The sequence below is a fragment of the Plodia interpunctella genome, chromosome 29 (assembly GCF_027563975.2).
Source record: "Plodia interpunctella isolate USDA-ARS_2022_Savannah chromosome 29, ilPloInte3.2, whole genome shotgun sequence".
In the NCBI taxonomy this organism is placed as follows: domain Eukaryota; kingdom Metazoa; phylum Arthropoda; class Insecta; order Lepidoptera; family Pyralidae; genus Plodia; species Plodia interpunctella.
The window spans coordinates 3136036-3159498 of record NC_071322.1 but is presented as its reverse complement, the minus strand read 5'-3'; the positions used below and the strand labels follow the sequence as shown (position 1 = coordinate 3159498).

The 23463-nt window shown below is 34.1% G+C and overlaps 3 protein-coding genes across 9 annotated transcripts in view; 2 read left to right on the top strand and 1 right to left on the bottom strand.

Moving 5' to 3' along the window:
- Positions 1-5709, top strand: part of Mgat2 (Mannosyl (alpha-1,6-)-glycoprotein beta-1,2-N-acetylglucosaminyltransferase) — a 36667-nt gene extending 30958 nt beyond the window's left edge. For all 6 annotated transcript variants that reach the window (XM_053766711.1, XM_053766709.1, XM_053766710.1 and 3 more), the window contains one exon: positions 113-5709. In XM_053766711.1, coding sequence (XP_053622686.1) covers positions 113-197 — 85 coding nt within the window. In that variant the 3' untranslated portion in view covers positions 198-5709. The remainder of the gene's footprint in view (positions 1-112) is intronic.
- On the bottom strand, positions 4919-8469 carry LOC128682150 (uncharacterized). The gene is made up of 3 exons (XM_053766714.2): positions 7813-8469; positions 7366-7626; positions 4919-7150 (listed from the first exon to the last, which is right to left on the bottom strand). The coding sequence occupies exons 1-3, from the start codon at positions 8392-8394 to the stop codon at positions 6692-6694; spliced, it is 1302 nt and encodes a 433-aa protein (XP_053622689.1). The 5' UTR covers positions 8395-8469; the 3' UTR covers positions 4919-6691.
- A 598-nt stretch (positions 8470-9067) lies between these two features.
- Positions 9068-23463, top strand: part of hrm (hermes) — a 45723-nt gene continuing 31327 nt past the window's right edge. Inside the window, exon 1 of one of the 2 annotated variants that reach the window (XM_053766684.2) lies at positions 9068-9293. The gene's annotated coding sequence lies outside the window, so the exon portion shown is untranslated. The remainder of the gene's footprint in view (positions 9294-23463) is intronic. The other variant, XM_053766685.2, reaches the window with a different exon arrangement.

The following is a 23463-nucleotide window of genomic DNA, read 5'->3' as shown; positions in this document are numbered from 1 at the left end:
TTTCGTGAATTGAGATGTTATTGTAAACAATTTTGTTTTTTGCAAATAGTAACTTAAATTTTGAAGTGTTTTTGGCTATTTCACTAAGTATATACTTCGCTTAATTTTCCAGGGACCGAGAGTTGTGTATCCACATGACTAAGATCGGTAGAGAGAGACGAGCGACCAATATGTCTCATTTAGTCGACTTTTTGTAAAATTATTCGTTATAGAAACAAAATGGCCGTACGCGAACGGAACAAGATTTGACTATGTTATTCGTTTTTATGTTTTATTGTATGTTTACATATGTTTTTGTTTTAATTAGAAATTTTTATGACATTGTAGATGAAATTGAAGATATTATTAACTTTTTGAAGCTAAATGCATATGTTATTTCTTTATCTTTCCTCTGTGGACGAACATTCTTGTATATTGAAGGTATTTTATGCCTTTTGTTTGTTGTAATAGGAACTATTTTGATATGTATAGCAAGATCACAGAAAACGTGTTTATGAACTTATTAATTAATATCAATTAACTTGTTAAAAAAAATAATGTCGTGTCCTTTTGGTTGGCAACATTGCATATTAATATACCAATCTTGACTTCTATTTGGTATTGCAATGATAAAAAAGAATATAGTTCGTTTCGGTAGTAATATAGTCCATACCGTTTTCTATTCTTTATAGACTGTAATACCTTTCATAGAGACAGAGAGGTCGGGCCACAGAAGAATGAAATAGCAATATATGTACTATAGCTTCAAAAAGTCCTTTAACAGTGTTCTCTCCTGTTGTATCGACTATCTTCGCGGGTTTTCCGAATTCGTACGAATAATAGATTATGTTTGGAATGCCAGACAACTGTCATTTGACTTTGACAGCTGTTACCGGACGTGTCAAATTGTTGAGCATAGATAATAAACCGTTGAAAACTCCTATTGACGGGGAAAAAATTATAAGCCAGTTTTAAAATATGATTCGGTAAAATTGGTCTAATAATTGGCCTATTTAAACTGAAATTTGCGATTTCAGTATTAAAATTATGTTAACGTGAAATAATAATTGACTTTATCTATAACGTTTTTTTATATGTCGACTTAAAATTACATATAAAGGATTATTTTTTATATCGAAAATGAAAGTATAGTATTGGTATTCGATATTTATAAGATTTTCTTAATATTGCCAAATTCAATTATTGATCTTACACGTGCCTATAAATAGATATGGGATTATCTTCATTTACGCAAATACATATACCTATCATCATTTACTAATAATTTGTATTATATAAAAATATTTATGTAATATCCTATGAAAAAAATAATATTTTTTTATTTTTTTGTAATGTTTTAGCGTGTGAATGAAGTAGATTCTTTTGGTTTTTTTTTTTTATAAATGTTTTGTTTATTCGAAAAAAATATCTATTAGTAAATTGTGACAAAGGCAAAGTGAGTAAAATTATTTTTTTTCATTTTTTTTTTCTTATAAGAAAAAAGCTAATCATATACAAACTTCATATTTATATACAAATTTTGGCAATTTGGTAGTGCATACATATAATCCGATGTTTATTTATACACATGTGTACTGTACATACCTACTTAAGATTGGCACATTAGTATTTATAATACGAGCCCCAAATTTAAGATTGGTTTTGGAATGGTATTATCTTGATGTTGGTTCTATTAACGTTAAACAAAATGGTGTGTTATGTTTCTTTTTCAATTAGCAGTACAGTCAAACGCACACGAAGTCACCCAGCGTATACTTTTGTTGCGGTTGCAATACCGGCTATTTTGCAATGAATTTGGGTAAGTTAAAGCGCGGTCGACTGTACATTTGAAAAACACTCGCGTCAGTCACGTTTTTGCTTAACCTTATTAGAATATATATCTTGTATTTTTGCTAATTTATTTTAATTATGCTTAGTCATTTATTTTAGAGACGTATATAAAAATGATTGGTATTGTATATATTTTTGTATTGTATTAGGTATTATTTTTTATTTAGACTAACGTGAGAAATAGACATTATTTATAAAAAATGTCACTGATATGTACCTATTATCGGAGATGTGAACAATAGTTGACTATTTGGCAGCGGCGCGGGTTGAGTGATCTCGTAAACAGATCGATAGTCGACATCTCGCGTCATTAATTACAGGTCAGTGACTCGTAATTTTTTAATGTAACATTTTATATATAGTTGATAATTTTGTTTTTGTTATATATTTTATGGATTTTTTCGTTTTAAATCTTGCTTGTATAAATCTTTTTTTTAGCTAATGTTCCCTCTACTTAATGCTATTAATTGTTTAACGTTTTTTTTTTTTTTAAATCAGTATTGTTTACGCGCAAAATGTACTTACATTTATAGTATTTTTTATGAGAAATATACAGAATATTTGATAGGGACGTTTAAATTTTTTTTTATCTGTTCATGTGTGACTGAAGATTTTTGTTAATTCTTTTTCACGAATACAATAGCACAAGGTAATACATAATGTTAAAATGTTTAATTTCATTGTAAATATTTTGTTTTTTCAAAATTCACAAGAAAAATACATTTTTTTTTATAAATTCTTAGGTCATATTTGTCTGTAAGATTTCGATAGTGAACTCGCGGTTTTTAAGGGTTGATTCCCCCACATTATAAGCACATAATTACGTAAATATATAAACAAACAATTTTTTCATAATTTGCCATAATTCAATGGCTTTTGTAGCATTGGAAAACCAATCTATAAATTATTTACCTAAAGAACAATGTTTTTTTTAATATACTACCTAGCAAGTAAAAAGGCATGCGTCCCACCTGATGGGTAGCGGTCTTTAGACGCCTGAATGAACTGGTTAATGTTTTAAAAGTACTCTATTACGTGAATTGAGATGTTTTTGTAAACAATTTTGTTTATTGCAAATAGTAACTTAAATTTTAAAGCGTTTTTTTTTTGCTTATACCAATAGGCTATTTTACTAAGTATATACAAAATAAAAATAGGTACGTTATGTATGTGTAACGAAACGCGATATTTAAAGCTCACTTTATTAATTGATGTAGTAACTTATTTCTCAATTAAGTACATGATAATTTCATATACTTGAATCACTAATTCGGATTTGACTCCGAATCAGTGACGTCACTACATCACAAACAAGTTCCATATATCCGACAATATGTGGACTTATTAACAGATAGCCAACGTTATTGTTATTAGCGACAGTGACACCAAGTCTAAGCGCTGGTGGTGTAATGGTTAAGACGCCCGCCTGTGGATCGAAAGGTCCCAGGTTCGAATCCCACTCGTGCCACATGAGTTTGTATACCAATCTGACTCATGTATAGTAGTTTTCATCGACCACCACTTGCTTCCGGTGAAGGAAAACATCGTGAGGAAACCTGCGCACTGGTTGATTATTAACTTGTGTGTGAAATTGAGTAGGCAATGGCAAACCACTCCATTAACAATGCCAAGAAAGTTATTATGTGTGTTTAATTCCACTTAATGACCACGGCCCTCAGCCATGAGGAATACGACTATGAAGAAGAACACCACGTCTGCAACATTTCATTTGTGCGGGCTTTTATTATCATTATTATGTTTGACTTGGAGATAAGTATCTGTAGTAAAATAGCCTATTCATCTAGTTCATAATGTTACGTTTTGACGTTGACAGACAAAACTTTAGACGTTCTTTTCACTCATACAAGAAAGAGAAATGTATATGACAAATACACGAGAAGGAACGGTACAGAGCGCTAATCTTTTGTGGTCAGTTATACAACGCCCAACTTGCCGCTTTGTATGAGATGGGCCAGGAAGTTGTATGGGAATGTATGTCTCTGTTGTCTAAGCTAGCTCGTCGTCTTTTGTTTTATCTGTCATTGCGTTTTGAATTGGTGCGAATATCGTATGACTGCATGGTTTTTAATGCATAGCAAAATATGATTTACTTTATGGAGATAAATAGGATATTTAAACGTAGTTTATACATGTGTGAAATATAAATAAAAGTAATAGTTTTAAAATCACCGGGTATCCTTTAGGGTTATTACTGCAAATACAGTCAGTCTAAGATACCTCCGTACAACTACCTTCACCGAGCTGTTTAATGGATGAAAAGTATTTTACGTCCTATTAAATGTGTAAAATAAACATATCTAACAAACGTTTCCAGTGGAGGCAAAAATAAATATACGTATTCATCAACTTAGCAAAAGGCGGCAAAACTTTTGTTTAGCAACCATACAGTGCTGCACTCTAGCGGGATAAATGCGCAGTAATACTCCGTATTCCTATTAGTAGGTATTCTAAATCCATGCGAAAAACAGCTTTGTTTGACACATGGCAATGGAAGATTTTTTTTATTAAAAAATAAAACCATTTCCGGCCTGTTGTATTACTTTTTATTTTGCTGATCTATGGTCATATTATTACATAGTATTATGTGATAAATATTTTGTTATGCATTGAATCGCACAACTTTATATTGAGGAGCGTGTAGATAGGTTTAATATTTTAAATTTATGTCATTTTTGTCCTTTACATAATCTTTTGTCAATATCTTCAAAACATTATATGAAATTTGCAAACAGATATTTAAAAGCATACTGCGCGATTTGCCAGTTTCCAGTGTTCAAACAATTGAGGTATTTTGCAGTGATAATAGAAACCATTTATCTATAAAAAATAGCACTCCATTTTTCAATGTTCAATGTGAAAATTATTCGAATATTTGTAAAATATTCTTTGTCTATGGCATAAACTTACTGTATCACGGCGATAATAAACTTACCAACATTCCTTGATCAATGTGCTGCAGTAAAACACTTAGTTTTCATATCGGTATACCTTGAAAATGTATAGTTTTACTGTCGAGAGCATTATCGATATCATTGATGATTTTTCAAGGACTATCGATAGCGAAACAATCGATTTTGTAATCGAGCCAGCACAACTTTTCGATGTAAAGTACATATATTGTTATCTCATTCATGTGTAGCCCGACCTCTCACCTTTTTTTTCATATTATTTATTTGCCAACCAAGTGTTACAATGGTCTCAAAGTAATTACAATTAGTGCTTATAACTTAATCAATTTTAACAGGTATTCCGGCGCCTACTGTATTATGATATTAATAGACATATCCATTTATAGTTAACCTATACGATGGCTATACGTTATACCTGTGCATATTCCATGCAATGTAAGAAAGAGAGGTCGGACTGCAGATGAAAGAGATAGCACTATTTGTAGCTTACATAAAAAAGTAAAAAATAAAGTGATTGATCAGTACTACATGTAGCTTCATATAAACTGCCTCTATTAATTACCTATTGTTAAAAATTTTAAATATTGTAATTTCCGGAAGATAAAGCGACATTGCCACGTGACGTGACGTGATGTGACTTTTGAAAACAGTATCGCTTGTATGGAATAGTATGGAGATATTCAAATTGAGTTGCAATGACACAAGTGAAATTTGAATATTTGTAATAAATTGATACCGTTTTTACAAGACACATTACGTCACGTTACATAAATTTACCATTAAAATTAGTTAGGTTTCTTCAATAAATTGCATCGAACTTCAGTCTATTGTAAAATTATTTCATTTGTTCTGTGATAAAAATCGATTTGTTGTAAATTTGTATAAAAGGGGGATAACGTGAAACCAAATACAATGTTTAGGTGAAATACACGAAATTGTAAAATATAAATGTGTTTTAATGGAAATCCCTAACTTTTTCGTTAGTGAAACAGACAGATACTTAAGTGAATCAGACTGTGGGTCGCTAGTGAAGAAAAATTATGAAATTAATTATTGATCTTTTATTAATAACCAGCTTTTGCCGACCTCGGTGGCGCGGTGGTAAAGTGCTTGCCTCTGAACCGAGAGGTCCCGGGTTCGATCCCCGGTCGGCTCACGATGGAAAATGATCTTTTTCTGATTGACCCCGGTCTTGGATGTTTATCTATATATGTATTTGTTATAAAATATAGTATCGTTGAGTTAGTATCCCATAACACAAGTCACGAACTTACTTTGGGGCTAGCTCAGTCTGTGTGATTTGTCCTAATATATTTATCTCACCACCCGTTGTAGCGATTTAGGGGTTGATCTTTGAAAAAGTAGTCTATATTTGAACGGGAGTCACTACATGCATACCTACATGCTGTTTCATTAAAATCTATCTAGCAGTTTAGCCGTGAAAGCGAACAGACATATATACTTTCGCATTCACAATATTTGTATGGACCTCGACTAAACGTAGTCAGGCCACATTTAGTCTTGATTTTCGTTTTTAACCCCCGACGCAAAAGGAGGAGTGTTATTTATAAGTTTAACATGTCTTGTCTGTGGCATCGTAGCCTTCTAACCAATATTTCTTTTATCTATGCCCCGATAGGATGAATCGATTTTCGTTTAGATTTTTTGTGTCATAATTTAATTCCGAATATTAGTCATGTATGTTTCATGAAAATCGGTTCAGTCATTCAAAATTTGTAGAGAAATGAATATTGAAAGTCGGGGGTTTTTAAATTTGTCTAACAAATAAACTTGTCAAAAATATCAATTGTAATCCTTAAGACAGTTTTTTGTCCACCCGTTTGGGCATTTTAATATGTAGATCGATCGGGAAATTAGACTGGATAAATTGAACTCTGGCAATAGTGCGGCTACGTAAAGATGTCTGACTATCAAGCATCCAAGTAATCATGCAACTCATACTCGTCTACCGTAGTGGTTTGTAACTTTTGACAGCTAGACATTGTGGTCAATTGATAGTTGTTCCCTCCGTGTTTGTTTGTCTTAAATATATCTTCTTCTTCCCTTCTCTTTTTCGCCATTTCGTAATAAGGATTTTTGAATACTTTCACGCCAACTTTAAATGGTTTGACTGTTGTTTTGTATGACTTAATCAAATCATTTATGTGAACGATTTTTTTCAATAGATATTCCCGCTTATTTTTGCCAGATTTGTCTAACAAATTGACAATAAGAGGTTTTTCATTACTTAAAATCTTTCTCGTGGATGAATCATAAGTGCCGCAATCGTCTACACAAATAAAATTGTTCCCGCCATTTTTCATTATCCTTGAATAAAACACGTGGTTTGTCGCATTGATTACGCTAAAAATTGTTCGATTTGATGATATCTGTAAAAGAGAATATAGACGATTTAGGTAGGTACATAATAGTTTCAATTTTGCACTCACACACAACTAATCATGAACTTTTGTGTAGAAATTAGATTTTCTTTTATAGCCTTTTTCACGTTAAAAATTAAGCACGTAAATATATAATATTTCTCAGTTACAAACTATAGCATTTCGCATAGGTACCTACCAAAAGACTTCCGCCAGAACTTTACCTGATAAAAGGTTGTGATTTCACAATATTCCCGCTCTTTACACAAACTTGTCCGATTCCGTTCAGAGGCAGTTCCATAATCTCGCTTCACTAAATATTTAGTTATCATCGGATTGTTACAATCTCTTAAATCTGATAATTTTATGATGACTGGACATTTTTCATGTATTCTATTTATTTGTTTGTAATTGATTGCACATACTTCGTTTTTGCTAATAATCGAGAAGATTTCATATGGGCATGGTAAATTATCTTCTATTGCCTGAAACATTTTTTTGAACGTTAATAGTGTTGTGCTTTAATCGGTATATTAATAACGAATAACTTATTTTTTAATAACTAAAAATTATAAGTATATGTACATATAATAAAATATTAGCATATATTATATTATTTATTCGACTATTAAATGGTAATATTTTAAAATTGTATAAAAATAAATTTATACCCAAGCTCCGCTGCCATGACATTTTTCACAGTTCGTATGTATAATATTTTCACATCTATAACACACTATAATTCTGCTATTATTTGGATACGTAACTTCTCTCCAAGTCCTCCAATGCATGTCTCTTTTGTACTCATATTTCACTCCTTCCATATTCACCATAGTTTTAAAATTGTTTTCTATATATTCAATATCTTTAATTTTTTTCATTCCTTTGCTATATTTGTGATGGGGTATACTGTTAAAATATTCAACATTATTTGAAGCTTCACTTTCAAGAGCCGTTATCCTTTTCTTGCTTTTTATATTTTCACTCTTTTCTTCTAAAAATTTTGTTCTAATATCTGTTTTTTCTGTTTTGCTATTGTACAACCAATTTACACCATAGTCAAGAATACCTAGTTTAGTATGTTCCCCAAAATTTATTTTTAGGCCACAGACATTAAATATAACAAGAGAATATAAAAACCGCTTCATATTCACACAATAGGATACGAACTGGGGCGGTTCAAATAAAAAGAAAGTATTCGTGCATGTTTTGAACTCGCGATAACATTTATCAACACTGTTTTGTAAATTCATAGGTTATACACAACTACTTAGTTAGCTTTAGTAGCTAAATCTTCGTGTTCCCCTGCTTTTTCTGAGGAATTTGATTTATTTAGGTGTATTTCCTATGGATTTCTTACCTCAAAAGGAAAAAATAATCCATATAAAAACCCTCAAGTCTGTCTATCCGACGTCCACTATTAAGGATTTTTAGGGGGTAAATTGGAAAATAAAAAAAAATCGCAAAATATTTCGTCTCAATTAAAAATCTCATTCAAATATATTTTTACAGTTTTGAACTTAGTGTCTAAAAATGACAAATTCGTACACTGTACCGACTCAAGACTCTGCCTAGGACCAAACACAAGCTCTATAGACTTTTTACTGGTAAATTTTTCTGTAGTCGAGTTTAATTAATTTGGATACCTCTTCAGGTATGATGACCTTTATGTTTTCAAGTCGACTTAGAAAGATACAAAGATTTCCAACTTGTTAATCAATAATAAGTATGGTGAATATAACATCAAACTAACATACCTACATTTATCAATACTTTGTGGTTAAAAACTACGAATACTATTAGTTATATTTATTTATTGTTATTATCGATTATTTACGATTCAATGCTAAGAAAAATTATACACAGCACTAGACAATAACAAAAACAAATGTCATTGTCGTTTCACGTTCGTTCATTCATAAAAATACAACTTCATTCATTCGCTGATGAAATGGCCAGCGAACTCGGAAGTGCGTGTAATTTGTGAAAATTATGGCGAATTTAAACTTATCAATTAATATTTAATTGACAAAACACTATGTGACATGAACCCTGTGGCATACGGAGTGTTTATTTTGTTGTAAATTTTACATTTTTTTGTGCCTTGTGTTTTGCGTTCGTTTATTTTCTAAACAAGGAGATTCTTTATTCGGTAAGTTTTGTACTCCGACGTTTATAAGACTTTGTACTGGTTTAATGCAGAAAGGAAATGACTGTGCATTGCGAATGTTTGAACTTGGTCTTGTCAATACTTTGTTTTATAAATGCAAGTTGGATTGACGAATTTTTATCTGTTTCGTGAAAAGGTTTCAGTTAGGTACCTACAGGTAACTAAACACCACGTAGGTATCATACCACTGTGTAAAAGAAGATTTTCTTAACGATAAAATATTTTTTCTTTGTGATACCAAAATCGGCAAAAACATACAGCTTAAAATTAATTTATTTTAGTAAAAGCTTAGTGCATTCTTTATTCTTATTGAAAAATAGTGATGTAGAAACAATAATGATGAGCCATTCTGGCATGATAGGGACAAACACTTTTCAAATGAGTTTCTTTCGGCATTTGTTCTCAGCAGTGGTTGTTCCGAAATTACTACATAAGTAATATAAAATTTTACATAAAAAAGAAGGTCTTCTTTCGGAATAATTGCTAATACTAGTGTTATATTTGTAAATGCATTTTTTATAACTTCCAAGCTTAAGTAGCCGGGCTTCAAGTCGTCACAGCCAAAAATGAAACCGTGAACATACTCAGATGATAGAGAAAGATAGATTTTATCCTCTGAAGCTATTATAGATACTTATCACAAAGTACCTACATATATCTGTGCTCCGTGGTATTGTACTATACTCAATGACAGACTAACAATACAATGATCTGACAACTAGGGATGCCAATAATGCAAAGTGAAGACAAAGAGTAGGAAAGTGAACCCTGGGCTCCAACACTCAATGGCTGAGGAAGTAACCAGAAAAAATTTCAGATGAGAGTGAGACTAACAAATAAATGTACAACACTCAATGGCCCGCACTAAGCACTAAGCTTGTATCATGAGTTTGATGGACACAAACTCTCAAATGGTCACGACACACCCTGAACCGAAAAATATTTATGATCACAGGTAATTGTATCTCTGTGTTGAGAATTGAACCCAGGACCTCCAGATAGAGAACAGGCATAATAATACCACTAAGTCATGAAGGTCTTCTTTTAAATAGACGAGGTCTGAAACAAATAATTAATTTATTATGATGAATTTGTAAAATAGTGTTGGATTTGAAGATACCAATATTTTGCATAGATATGACCTTGGTGGCGCAGTATTAAAGTGCTTGCCTCTGAACTGAGAGGTCCCGGGTTCGATCCCCGGTCGGGTCATGATGGAAAATGATCTTTTTCTGATTGATCCGGGTCTTGGATGTTTTGCTATATATGTAATTGTTATAAAATATAGTATTGTTGAGTTAGTATCCCATGACACAAGTCTCGAACTTACTTTGGGGCTAGCTCAATCTGTGTGATTTGTCCTAATATATTTATTTAAAAAACATTATGTTGAACCAACCATTGTCTCTGGAGGCTGGCAGATGTATTTATACATTCTGGAGAGGGGTGATGATGCAAAGGCATATACATAATACTGAATAAAATGGAATTTCCCCATGAGACTGGCATAGTCGCGCCAAGCAACTAAGCCTCGACAAAAAATATATTTAAAAAACCTTATTCACGGCTGAGATGCCTCGAAACACACAGTCTATGTAAAAATAGAATCGTTAAATTTTCAACTTTTAGATCAACAGCCTTTTAGCCTTTGTATTAATCTCAAACATATCCTATATGTATGTAAGTAACAATACATTAGTTATAATCAATCTGAAAACATGGCACTCTTTTGTTTGCGAAGTCGGCAAACAGACGTGAGTAACATATTGTAATGGAAAACATTAAAAAATTCTGCAAAAAGTAGGGTCAGTGACATTTTTTATTACAATATATAAATAACAGAAGTGTTTCCTCAATGTATGGATTATTAAAAAATATTTCATGTCTTCTCTATTGGCGAACTTATATGCGGACGCCAATAAACGTACATTGCATTGTTTGTATGTGAACTTTCTTTGAACGTAATGGGAAATCAGCAATGTACGCTGGAACCGGCAAAGAACGGATGGTGTGAAGCCTAACTAAAAACCAGCGTAATTTCCCAATAGTATTGCTGTAAAATAGCTATTGCTATCAACAACATCGCTTTTTACAAATAGTATTTCCCCAAAACCGTCTATCAATAGTATGCATAACTTGATAGTATGGTTAACTATCAATTTTATTGTTTTTCCTCTAACTATCGATAGTCTATCGAAACGATAGTTGACTATCGAGTGGCAACACTAATCGGAACTCTCGTTTTGTCATGGGGGATTGACTTCTTCACTTCTAACCATCAAATCGATTCGAAATGAGACACAGCGAACCAATCGTTGCGATGTGGTGGTCGTTGCGTCACAATGGCGCGACGTGATTGGTTAGCTGCGCGTCACAACGACTCGTTTACGTTCTCCGCTATGGCTATGACAACCCAAAGCCTAGCGTCAAGGTTGTCTTCTGTAATTTGTTTTTTTTTTTTTGTGTTTTTGCCATTACCTTGGTACTAGGTACTTACGCCAATTTCTTTTTGTGTGTTTAGTTTTGTTAATAACTGGTTAAAGCCAGTTTGATGTTGTCTTGTCATTATCCATACGAATGTAAAAAATGTAAAAGTGTGATTTTGGCGAACTGTTTGACGGTGAAAGAAGGGTAAGCAAACACCTTCAAACCTTCTTTCACCGTCAAACAGTTCGCTAAAATGTAGCGGATTAGGTGTACTTACATTGCTGGTTTTTCATTGCTGTAAATAAAAGCACTCATACTAACTACGCAATGTTCACGCATCGCGTCGTCTCGTGTCCGAGTTCGGCGACAGTTTAGTGCTGGCATTAATCCAAGGTGTTAGGTATACCTCAACATCAAATTTCATAAAAAATGGCCAGCCGTTCGAGCGTAAAAAAGTAACAAACGTACAAACTTTAGCACTAAATAATATTAGTGGGAAGTGGGTTAATATAAACACAGGACGAGCGCATTGAACACTGCGTCATTGAGCTCCTAAAGGTTAATAACTTCTGATATAACTAGCGGCACGTACCTGCTTCGCTCGGATTAAAAAATAATAAATTATAGACGTAAAACTTCTGGAAATCATGCGTCTATCATCATTCATTGAAAAAAAACTCTCATCAAAATCCGTTGCGTGCTAAAGGTTGCCGATATCGTGTTAATTTTTTGTTTGTGACTGCAAACGCAACAAAGCGGGACAGTAAATTCTGAAGTCAAAAATCGGGACGTCTGTCAATGCTGAGTGATCAATTTTATCAGTGTTTATCAATTTGAAGTTGTTGCCATGATAATTTAATTTACTCCTAGTGAAGTATGTACCTACCTACCTACTATTTAACACCAATCTGTGAATCACACTAAATTATGAGGCTAAAGTAAGTAAACCTATGTTTGCACAACATAAATTTTCGTTTAGCATCAAATCTCTTAATGTTAGTTTAAAAAGTAAACATCTCTGCTATCCATACTAATGTTATAAATGCGATGATGTCTCTTTGTCTGTTCGGCTTTCACGGCAAAAACGCTGGACCGATTTTGATGAAATTTAGTACGCATGTAATTTTTTTTCCTGTTTTATTCTTTGACCATTGCGGGGTAAAATCTTAGCATGGATGTAGTTAAAGACCCCCGTTCAAACATTCATCCCTCAAATGGTTATAATGCGGGTGAAAGTTTGTATGAAAATCATTGTCTGTTCCGCGTTCGCAGGTAAACTCAGGCGGGCGGAGCCGCGTGCAAAAGCTAGTTGTAATTACATGGCGACGACGTTCGACGCGACGCTCAAGAGTCTTTCGTCTGAACGTCTTCCCGGTTTCTTCCGAAGCTGTTGAGCGATGGAGCCCAAGGGCCGCTAAACATATACATACTGTACATTATTGTATGTATTGATTTTATTGCTTCAGGAAAATATTGCGTTGCTATATTGCGTTCATAAATAACACAAAATCGATCAGATCAGAATGTTTGAAACAATGGTTAATTTCGTGGTTACTTACTGCAAACTGTTGCACTATATTATACCTATTATTCAATTTTATATGATTATAACATACTAGATGTATACCGGGGCTTCGCTCCCGTGGGAATTTTGAGATATAATATAGCTTATAGCAATCTTGGATTATGTACCTTATTAATGGTGAAAGAATTTTTGAAATCGGTTCGGTAATCGGAGATTACCCACCTCAAACATACAAACTCACAAACGCTTACCTCCTTATAATATTAGTATGGATAACACATGAATCACAGTACCTACATATATGTCTATATACCAGCGTTTGGTTTACATATTCTATTAGATAATGTTAGTATAGATGACAAGGTCAGAAAATTGTACAAAATATACATCCCAACTAATATCATAAATGCGAAAGTAATTGTTTTTTGTTTGTTTGTTACCTCTTCACGCGTTATCTACTCAACCAATCTTCTTGAAATTTCGCATATAAAATAATATAATTAAGAGTATCGTGAAGTACATAGGGTACCTTTCATCCCTGAAAAAGATTTGTTCCTGTATATGTTCTGCGAAAAACCTGTATTCTATTACAGATGGCGCTAAATGCTAATAAAATAAACTTTGCAATAAAACACTAGATGGCGCTGTGTGTATTCTAAATGCGCCATGGATATTTTGTTTCAACTTTTCCAATCTCATTTTAATATGAAGAAAAAACTATTCAACAACTAGTATAGTAAACAACTGCTTAGCACTCTTGTTATACATATAAAATAGTAACAGTGTTCGAAACACAGTGTGGCATAATCGGAACAAACCCATGATTTGGATATTTTATCATGAACCGTTTAAATGAATGTAATCATGGCGCACGACCTTATAGGATACAGATAATACAAACAAAAACATTCGACGCTGAAAACATTGAGTCACTCTGTTACAACTGGAGTACACTTTATCTGTGGTGCAACGCCCTGCTCGCCAGGGTTGTCACACACATGGTCATACGGAAAAAAGTAATTAATTTTAGATTTTAAAATTTTTATAATGCATATTAGTCAATAAGGCTAGGCTTTTGTGACATTTTTTTTGTCCTCCTTACACATTAACTCCCGCACAAAATCTCAGGGACAGAAGTTCCCTCTATTATGGTTGAGCTACGCGATGGCTGACCCATGCGTCAACTCGTGAAAGGGTGCTGCCAGAGGGAAGTGGTCATCTCGTTTCTCATATATATTTGTGTAAGTTAATTGTGATTTACATCGTATATACACTACATAGAACTCGGATCAAAATCATAACCTGTTTTGATATACTTTTTGACTATGTACATTATGTACTTTTATATATTATTAGAAAAAAACATCGTAAGAAACAATAATGGTAGGTAAGCCCTTCTGGCATGATTGGGACCAACACTGTTCAAATGAGTTTCTTTCGGCGTTTCGTCTCAGCAGTGGTCGTTCCGAAATGCCAGTAGTTTGTAGCTTGTTAGAAATAAATATTTAATATAAAAAATGACGTGAAAAAGTGCTTGTGAAGGTCTAATTTCTGAATGATTAGAATTTGAATGTGAAAATCAGTGTTGTTTCCAACAAATTATTGCTATGGATAACAGAAACTGAGACAATCCTTTGTCACCTTGTTATTACAACATTTAACATTAGTTTTCTCCCCATTTATACAAAGCAAAATTTATACAAAACAATAAAATATACAAATATCTACTTATAATTTTTATTTACTCTCCCCTATATCCGTATGTATAATATATTTATATACTCTTATATTTTAGGTTACACAGTGAACCGTGTTTCATATATCATTATAACATGATATATTCCGTGTCAATCTCAACCTTGACGTTGGCAAAATCATCGTTTTGCCGAACGATGGAGCCATTGAAACTTAAAAAAAATATCTTTAAAACTACATATTTTAATATGTTAAAGTATTGTAATAGTAAGTGTGACAATGAAGTGATATTTTATTTTAAAAAAAAAAGTGTGAAGCGGTGGCGGTACAGTGGTTGACACCCGCCTGTGTACCGAAAATGCCCAGGTTCGAATCCCACTCGTGCCACATGAGTTTGTCCCATTCGGACTCATGTATGTGTGGATAACTATATATGTATATATCTAACAAACATAGTAACAAATAGACATACATACAAATACATACGGGCGATTCTCTGTAACCTCGTAATCGGCTGTCCCAACCGATTTTTTCCAAAAGTAATTTCATTATTTATAAAAAAATCATTCTTAATGAAACTTTAACCCTGAAATTTTACGGGCACATTGTTTTTAGGACCATAACTATTTTAATTTTTTTTCTAGACGTGAAAGAATTTATAAAAAGACAGTCCCTTGGCTGTCCCCATCGCTGTATTGCCGCCTAATAATAATATTTATTAAGAACTCATTGAAACTACACACATTTGGAAGTTACCATGGCAAAGAATATTAATTAAATTATGTTATTTTCGTAAAACAGGGTCTCTTATGAATTTTATTATATTTAGTAAACACATGTAAAGTTTGTCCCCAAAATTTCTATACAGTCCCCTGCCAAGAATTTAAATCCATATTTAAAAAAAACTGTAATATTTACAAACATCTTCTTAGTGAAACGGAACGCAGATTGTCGTGAAGTTTGCAACCTTGCCGAATGCGCCGACGCATCGCCATTTAATTTAGTGTTAGAGTGTCATTTGTGAGTAGGACACGCGTTTGATCCGCCACCACAAACAGTCCTCTGGTAAGTAATGATATGTACGTTAATTACTTTAATTATCTCTGAATATAGCTTATTGTTGTATTATTTGTGTCTAAATTGATTGATAGGTTCTGAAAAAAACATTTTATATAAATTTTGGAAATATTGAGAAATTTAACCGAAAAACACAGTCCCCTGGCAACAGTTCCCTGTCAGAAAACGCAGCAGGATATTGTTTTACACAATAGGGGACTGTGTATTTCATGTATTGTTTATTGTTTTTATATATTATATGTGTAAATTTATCAACTAGTCTGCTTTATTAATATAAGAATCATCAAAGTATCGTTACTTGGCGTTATTTTATTTCATAAACTTGTATTTTTTTTACACAGAGCGATCGAACACAGATGATATAGCTCCTAAAATGAAAAAGTTGCCTCGAGAGGAATTACTACAGAAAAAGAGAGAAGCAGAGCGACTACGATACCAAAAAAAGAAAAATTACCCTCAAAAGAGAGAAGAAATGAGAGAAAAGGAGAAGTTAAAGTACCAAAAGAAGAAAGAAAAAGGTTTGCGGAAGTTAGTGAAGGACATGACATCTCGTGAACATAGATCGGCTTTAAAGAAGTGGAAAGAACATTGTACTGTATACCGAGCCAAAAGATGCCATTATCAGATATTTCCATTTTCTGATGTCTGATGTAGTCTCCAGCAAAGAAAAAAAGAAGCCACAAAGCGACGAAAGAAGTTTAACTGGGAAAGGAACGAAAAGATCGTACGTTTAGAGAAAAAACTTAAAAAGTACAAAAAGAGATTAGCGAGATTCAAAATTAAAAACAAAAAGAGAGTTGAAGATACACCTAAGACAAAGATTTTGAAAATGTTAGATAAGCCTGATCAAAGAAAGGAAGTACTTAAGAAAGCGTTGTTTGGGACGTCATTAGTAACCAGTTAAAAGAAAATTATACTACACTGAAACTCACAAAAGAGAGACAAATCTTTTAAAAAGTTGTTACTGGCAGGATTGTGCAAAAGTACAGGTACTCTATACCTAGAGAAATTAAGTTGTTGAATAGGCCCGGAAAAAATCTAATCTCAATGGCTTAGATGTATCTGTAGCTAAACGATGTAGAATACCCGATATTGAAAACTTTAGATGGACCTACACCGAAAGTGGCCATGGAAAAGGTGCACCGGATGGTATCGTAGCAACGAGCAAAGGAACAGCTGATTTTGTTGTTAATTCTGGAGGCGACATCAATAATATTGATCAGTTTGTTAAAGTAACCCGAGAGCGATGTCATCCAAGCATCGGTCGATAAAGTTGAAAATGAAGCGGCCGATCAGAAGGCACTTTAAATGTGCATCAGGTTGCAGGTATTTATTCCAGCTCCATCCTAGGTATTCCAACTAAATGTAAAACACTTACAATGAAAAGTCTCAGCTGCTTTTGCAACAGCGTATCTTGTGAGCATAAGATTGGCAGTATTGACTATACTCAAAAACCTAGATGGGCAGTAGAAGAAGTGTTTACTGAGTCCGAACTGGAAGATTTCGAATCTGCTAAGCCTGAATTGATACCTACGTCTCTTCAGAGGTTGGACGATGATATTGCAGGAACGATTGGTATTCGGAATCCATGTTACAATACTGGAGATTACGTTCTTGTAAAATATCCAGCTAAAAATATAGAATATCGCTATGCTGCCGTAATTAATGATATTGATAACGATGAAAGTGAGTTACGTATTACTTTCCTCAAGATTTGTGATCAAAAAGTGCAGATGTTTAGAACAGATGATATTGCTATTGCAGATGTGTCATTTCATCAAGTAGTCCAAAAATTGGATAATACTGACTTGATTTTAATAGGACAGAGAATATTTATCAGTTTTCTACTCAAGTAGAGGTTTTCGAGCTCTATCTTGTTAAAATGTTAAGATCAATGTGATAAAAATAAACATTACTATGTGCCTTATTTGATTGAGAGAAATCTCAGAATATATTAATTTAAAAGAAAATACTTCCTAATAATTATATTAATAATAGTGTTTCAATGACTAATAAGACTGCATAAAGCATTTAATAATTGCTATTATAATAATAAGAATAATGTTGATCTCAGTGCAGTGATTACAAAATGTTTTTAGCACTTAAGGTTTACTTTTGATATGTATGTTTAAAAAAAGTTTTTTTTTGTTAATCTTTTATATTTTTATATTGAAACGAAATATGTAATAAAAATAATAAAGGAATCATTAATGTTAAATTACTTTTTTCTAAGTACAACAGTCCTCTGTGTCATTTAACAGTTCCCTGTTACGTTAAAAACAGTCCCTTGATGGCTAAAACAGTCCTCTGTCACGATTTTTTGGAAAATCGTTAATAACTCGAAAAATACGCATAAATTCAGTGGGCCCCCCTATCGAACTAAAATAATAGTTAATTTTCTTCAAAATAAGACCTGATTTTTTGGCAAATTTTAAACATAATTGCCAGGACAGCATTTATATGGGACCTGTACGAGCTTACAGAGAAATGCCCATACATATAATACCTCACAAACTTCGCATTTATAATATTAAAAATAGTAGCATTTATCAACCCTAACAGTAAGTACAATATGATTCGTCACAAGCGTTTATTATCTATAGACTGCCTTTGTTACATGTTTTATTATTATACTATCAGCCTATCCCGGCTTCGCTCGAGTGAAACAGTATAAATCAAACACCTAAACCGTCAGTAGTTTTTGAATTTATCGCGAACAGACAGACAGACGCGGCAGAGGATGTTTGTTATATAATACTAGCAGTACCCGTCCCAGCTTTGCTCGGGTAAAACCATAATAAAACTTTCACAGAAATAAATAAATAGAATATATAATTAATAAATATATTAGGACAAATCACACAGATTGAGCTAGCCCCAAAGTAAGTTCGAGACTTGTGTTATGGGATACAAACTCGATGATACTATATTTTATAACAAATACACATCCAAGACCCGGGCCAATCTGAAAAAGATTTTTTTCCATAATGACCCGACCGGGGATCTAACCCGGGACCTCTCGGTTCAGTGGCAAGAACTTTACCACTGCGCCACCGAGGTCGTCATAAATGCTGTTATTGCGTGTCACTGCCAAGGCTATTAGTCCCTTAATCGCCTCTTACGACATCCACGGGAAGATATGGAGTCGAGTGGTTTTGATGCCGGCTCCACACTGTCGTCGAACAGTTCGCCGAACTTTGACGGATTCGGTGTACATTGGTGGTTTTTCATTGCGGTAAATAAAAGCTCTAATACTAACTACTCAATGTACCATGCAATCGCGTCGGAGTACGACGATAGGCGGCATTACAGTGACACCGAACGATTGTAGCTATGCCACAATGACGATAATAAAATACAGACACACGGGCTGTTTGTTTGTGTCGGGGAATTTCCAGGTTGTGACACATGACCAAGACTGAATATCTGTTTGTTGTATGTTTATATAATACTCTATATAGGTGCTTTGTACAACGGCATCGACTATGAGACTTTTTGAAGAAATAAGAACTACGTGAATCGCAAAAAAATACTATGTGTTAACCTTAATATTGATCAAAAATAATATAATAATAATAACAACTCACCGAAGTGACCGAACTCTTTGCAATAGCCCATTCTCAGTCCATCCAAATTTCATTCTATATATTTCACCAGTACTTCTATCCATTATTCTGCAATAGTTCACACTCCCGCCAAGACCTGCTCATGGTCATATCATTTCATTGGTATATCCGGGAGCGGGTCTTGGCGGGAGACCTACACAACATCAAAATTCTCCAAAGGGCCTCTACGTGTTGGATCCATATCCCCACGCAAGCCTCTCAAAGGACCGGACTATGTGCCGTGAATCCCAAAAGGAGATAATAATAATAATTAAAATTGTCCTAGCCGTTTAGAACAAATATACTCACAAATTTTGACCTTTATAATGCCAGCTCCACGCTGTCGCCCAACTCGGACACACCGAATGCGTGAACATTGCGTAGTTAGTTACGAGTGCTTTTATTTACCGCAATGAAAAACCAGCAATGTATACCGAATCCGTCGAAGTTCAAACTGTTCGATGACCGTGTGGAGATGGCATAGTATCAGTTCCAGAGAAAAGGAATCGAGAGCCAAGTGCGGGTTTCCATTTCACTTCCATCGAATCGATTCGAAGTGAAACTCAGCGAACCAATCACATTGCGGTGTGGTTGTCGTTGCGTCACAATGGCGGATTCGACGGTGAGAAGTGAAATGCGAGCCCGCACTTCGCCCACTGATGCATTCACCAGATTCCTAGTGTGATATTAGTGTGAAGCTCTTACTTTGACCTTGACGACCTCGGTGGCGCAGTGGTAAAGTGTTTGCCTCGGAACCGAGGGGTCCCGGTTTCGATCCCCGGTCGGGTCATGATGGAAAATGATCTTTTTCTGATTCGCCCGGGTCTTGGATGTTTATCTATATATGTATATGTTATAAAATATAGTATCGTTGAGTTAGTATCCCATAACACAAGTCTCGAACTTACTTTGGGGCTGGCTCAATCTGTGTGATTTGTCCTAATATATTTATTTATTATCCTAAGATTGAATAGACCCTACGAATCGGTGCAAATGCGTCGATCAAACAATTGTTTGTCTATCGTGTCTCGATTCTCTGCGATCGACGGGTCACACATTTGTCTTGAGTCCCTATGTATCCGCACACTAGCGCCATAATTTCATCTAGCGAGAAAATAAAATTAGATCTTGACAAAATTAGGGCACAATAGATGAAAGATTTTATTACAACTGTATCTTCTTAAAATGTCTACTTCCGCAATTCAATTGAAATTCATGTAGGCTGATGCAAAAACACGCGTGACTTTATCTAAAACCATCAGTATATGTTTATTTAATAAGATAACCGAATCAAGTTTGCATACTCTTTGGTTCAAGATACACACGGAAGTAGAAACGCCAGAAATTGTATGAGAACTAGCTTTCGTCCGCGGCCCCTCCCGCAATTTCCCACGGGAGCAGTGATTTTTCCGAAATGAAAGATACCCTATGTCCTTCTCCGTACTTCGAACTCTATGTATGCAAAATTTCAAGAATATTGGTTGAGAAGATAAAGCGTAAAAGGTAACAAACACAAAAAAATTATCTCGGGATTATTTTTCGGGATGTAAGGTATGTCCTGCTCCGTACTTCAAACTGTATGTAAGCAAAATGTCAAAACGACTAGTAGACTATTAGTTTTAAAATCTGTTAGCAATGGCACACTCGATAAGAAAGACGGAAAAAAGATCAAATCTCTTTCTAAAATATGCGATACTGTTTCTAAAACTTATTTTCGAAAATATATTAGATGCGTTTTTTCTCTATCTGTTGGCGAAGTGCGGATTTGCATTTCACCTCATACCATCGAATCGATTCGAAGTGAGACGCAGCGAGCCAATTACATAGTGCCATTGTGACGCAACGACAACCACACTGCAATGTGATTGGTTGTAATGTGACACATGTGATGGCATGTTCCTAATTTATTAACACAGCAAAAAATCTTGTAGGATGCGTCAGAGAACGTATGAATGAGAGAGTGAACAGATAGACACTGTCGGCAAAAAAAATCGCAAAATTATGGCGGTTTCGACGTACAATGCTGGTTTGCTCTCATACAAACTACGCAATGCACGCTTATTTGCGTACGCATCTCAGTTCGCCGATAGCTTTTATCCAACATTAAGTGGAATAGCTACAAAAAAGCGCTAAATGAAAGGAATTGAAATACTATTCCGAACCGACCGGAAAAAGTTGACAATAAAACCTCGAAATGAAAGACACAGAAATCAAACTGCCGACAGCAGTAATGGAAAGAAAAGAAAAAAAGAAAGAAAAATTGTTTATTTGGATGTATCATTACACTGGTTAAATTTTTTACATACAAAAATTTCACAAAATTATACACCAAAACGGCCTTCGCTCAGCATGTGTCGTACGTAGATCATAGCATGAGCCACGACGCTGGTCTCCCGCGAATACCAAATTTTCAAAAATAAAATATAAAAATTAAATCAATCACACAATCAAACATTTTCCTGTGGACAAGAGTAATGTTGAACCATGGTTTACCTGTGTACATGTCGATTTAATTATCCATATCCTTAATGATAGCGATGTCAGATGGCGTGAACTAGTAACCGATCTAGAACAAGCGGAAAACTAATACACACTAGAGTCAGTCAGTTCTGCTCTACGAGGTACAAGGCCTGCTTGCGCAATAATGATAATATGTTGATGCTATTGCAACTGCCATGCGCGTGATTGATGTAAGTATCGACTTCTTTAAAAAGGCTTAGGCATTGAACCGATTATGAATAACAATGGTTCTAAAACAGTGCCTTGTGGCACTCCGAAAGGTAAGATGATTGAAAGGATTGAACGAGCGAGCGAGGTCTGGGGCAAAAATACATTTTTCGTGTGTATGTTTGTAACGTGATAACTTTCGAACCGTTGGTCTGATTTTGATGAAATTTAAAAGGTATGTAGAATCTGTCAATAGAGTTTTTCAGTTCGTGGGGCAACAAAATCGGTTAAGTCGTTTTGGAAATATTCACAATTTTGAAATGACTCATTGTGTTCGCGAGGTCTAAGTTCGTGGCGAACAACCAGTAATAGATGATTTAACAAAACACATATCGCTAGTGTAATACCTTGCCTTGTTAGATCAAAACATTGCTTTAATTGCATATTATCTCAAGTTAATTCGTCGAGACGATTATGTAGTGATTACTGCGCGCTAAAATCTGTCAACATAAAGCTATATACTTCATTTTCCTCATTCCTAAGATTAAGATCATATGAAATCTGTAATATATGTAGCACGATGTGAAGTGTTTTGATATTCGTTATCGTAATTGCGACATTTTGGATTGCATATCTACGATTACCGTCACCATATACTGCAGTAATCATGTGATTTAAAGGTGATTTCATCGTATTAAGACTGGATGTCAATTTTGATTGTGGATTCATTATTTTTAAGATATATTCGTCATGGAGTTTTCCATAGGTAGTTGATCTGTTGAAGATGTTGAGGTGGATCTGTGGTGTGACGAGACTTGGCAGAGTAAGGAATGAATATATTATAGGAACTGGGCTCCGATGCTCAACGACTCAGGAAGAGACTGTTAAAACGCTCAGAAGAAAAATATATTACAACAACTTATAAATTCGACAGTTTTGTTTCTTTGTTACATCTTCACGCTTTATGAAATCGAGAAAACGTGAAGTTATGTTATTAATATCTTTAAATAATATTCTCTGTTTATTTCGGTGATACTTAGAATAATTATAATTTTAGTTACTGAAATTTTGGGTATATATAGTTAGACGTACAGAGAAGGATATATGGTGGGAGAAAATACTCTATTGCGAAATCACGCGTGCGAAGACGCGGGCG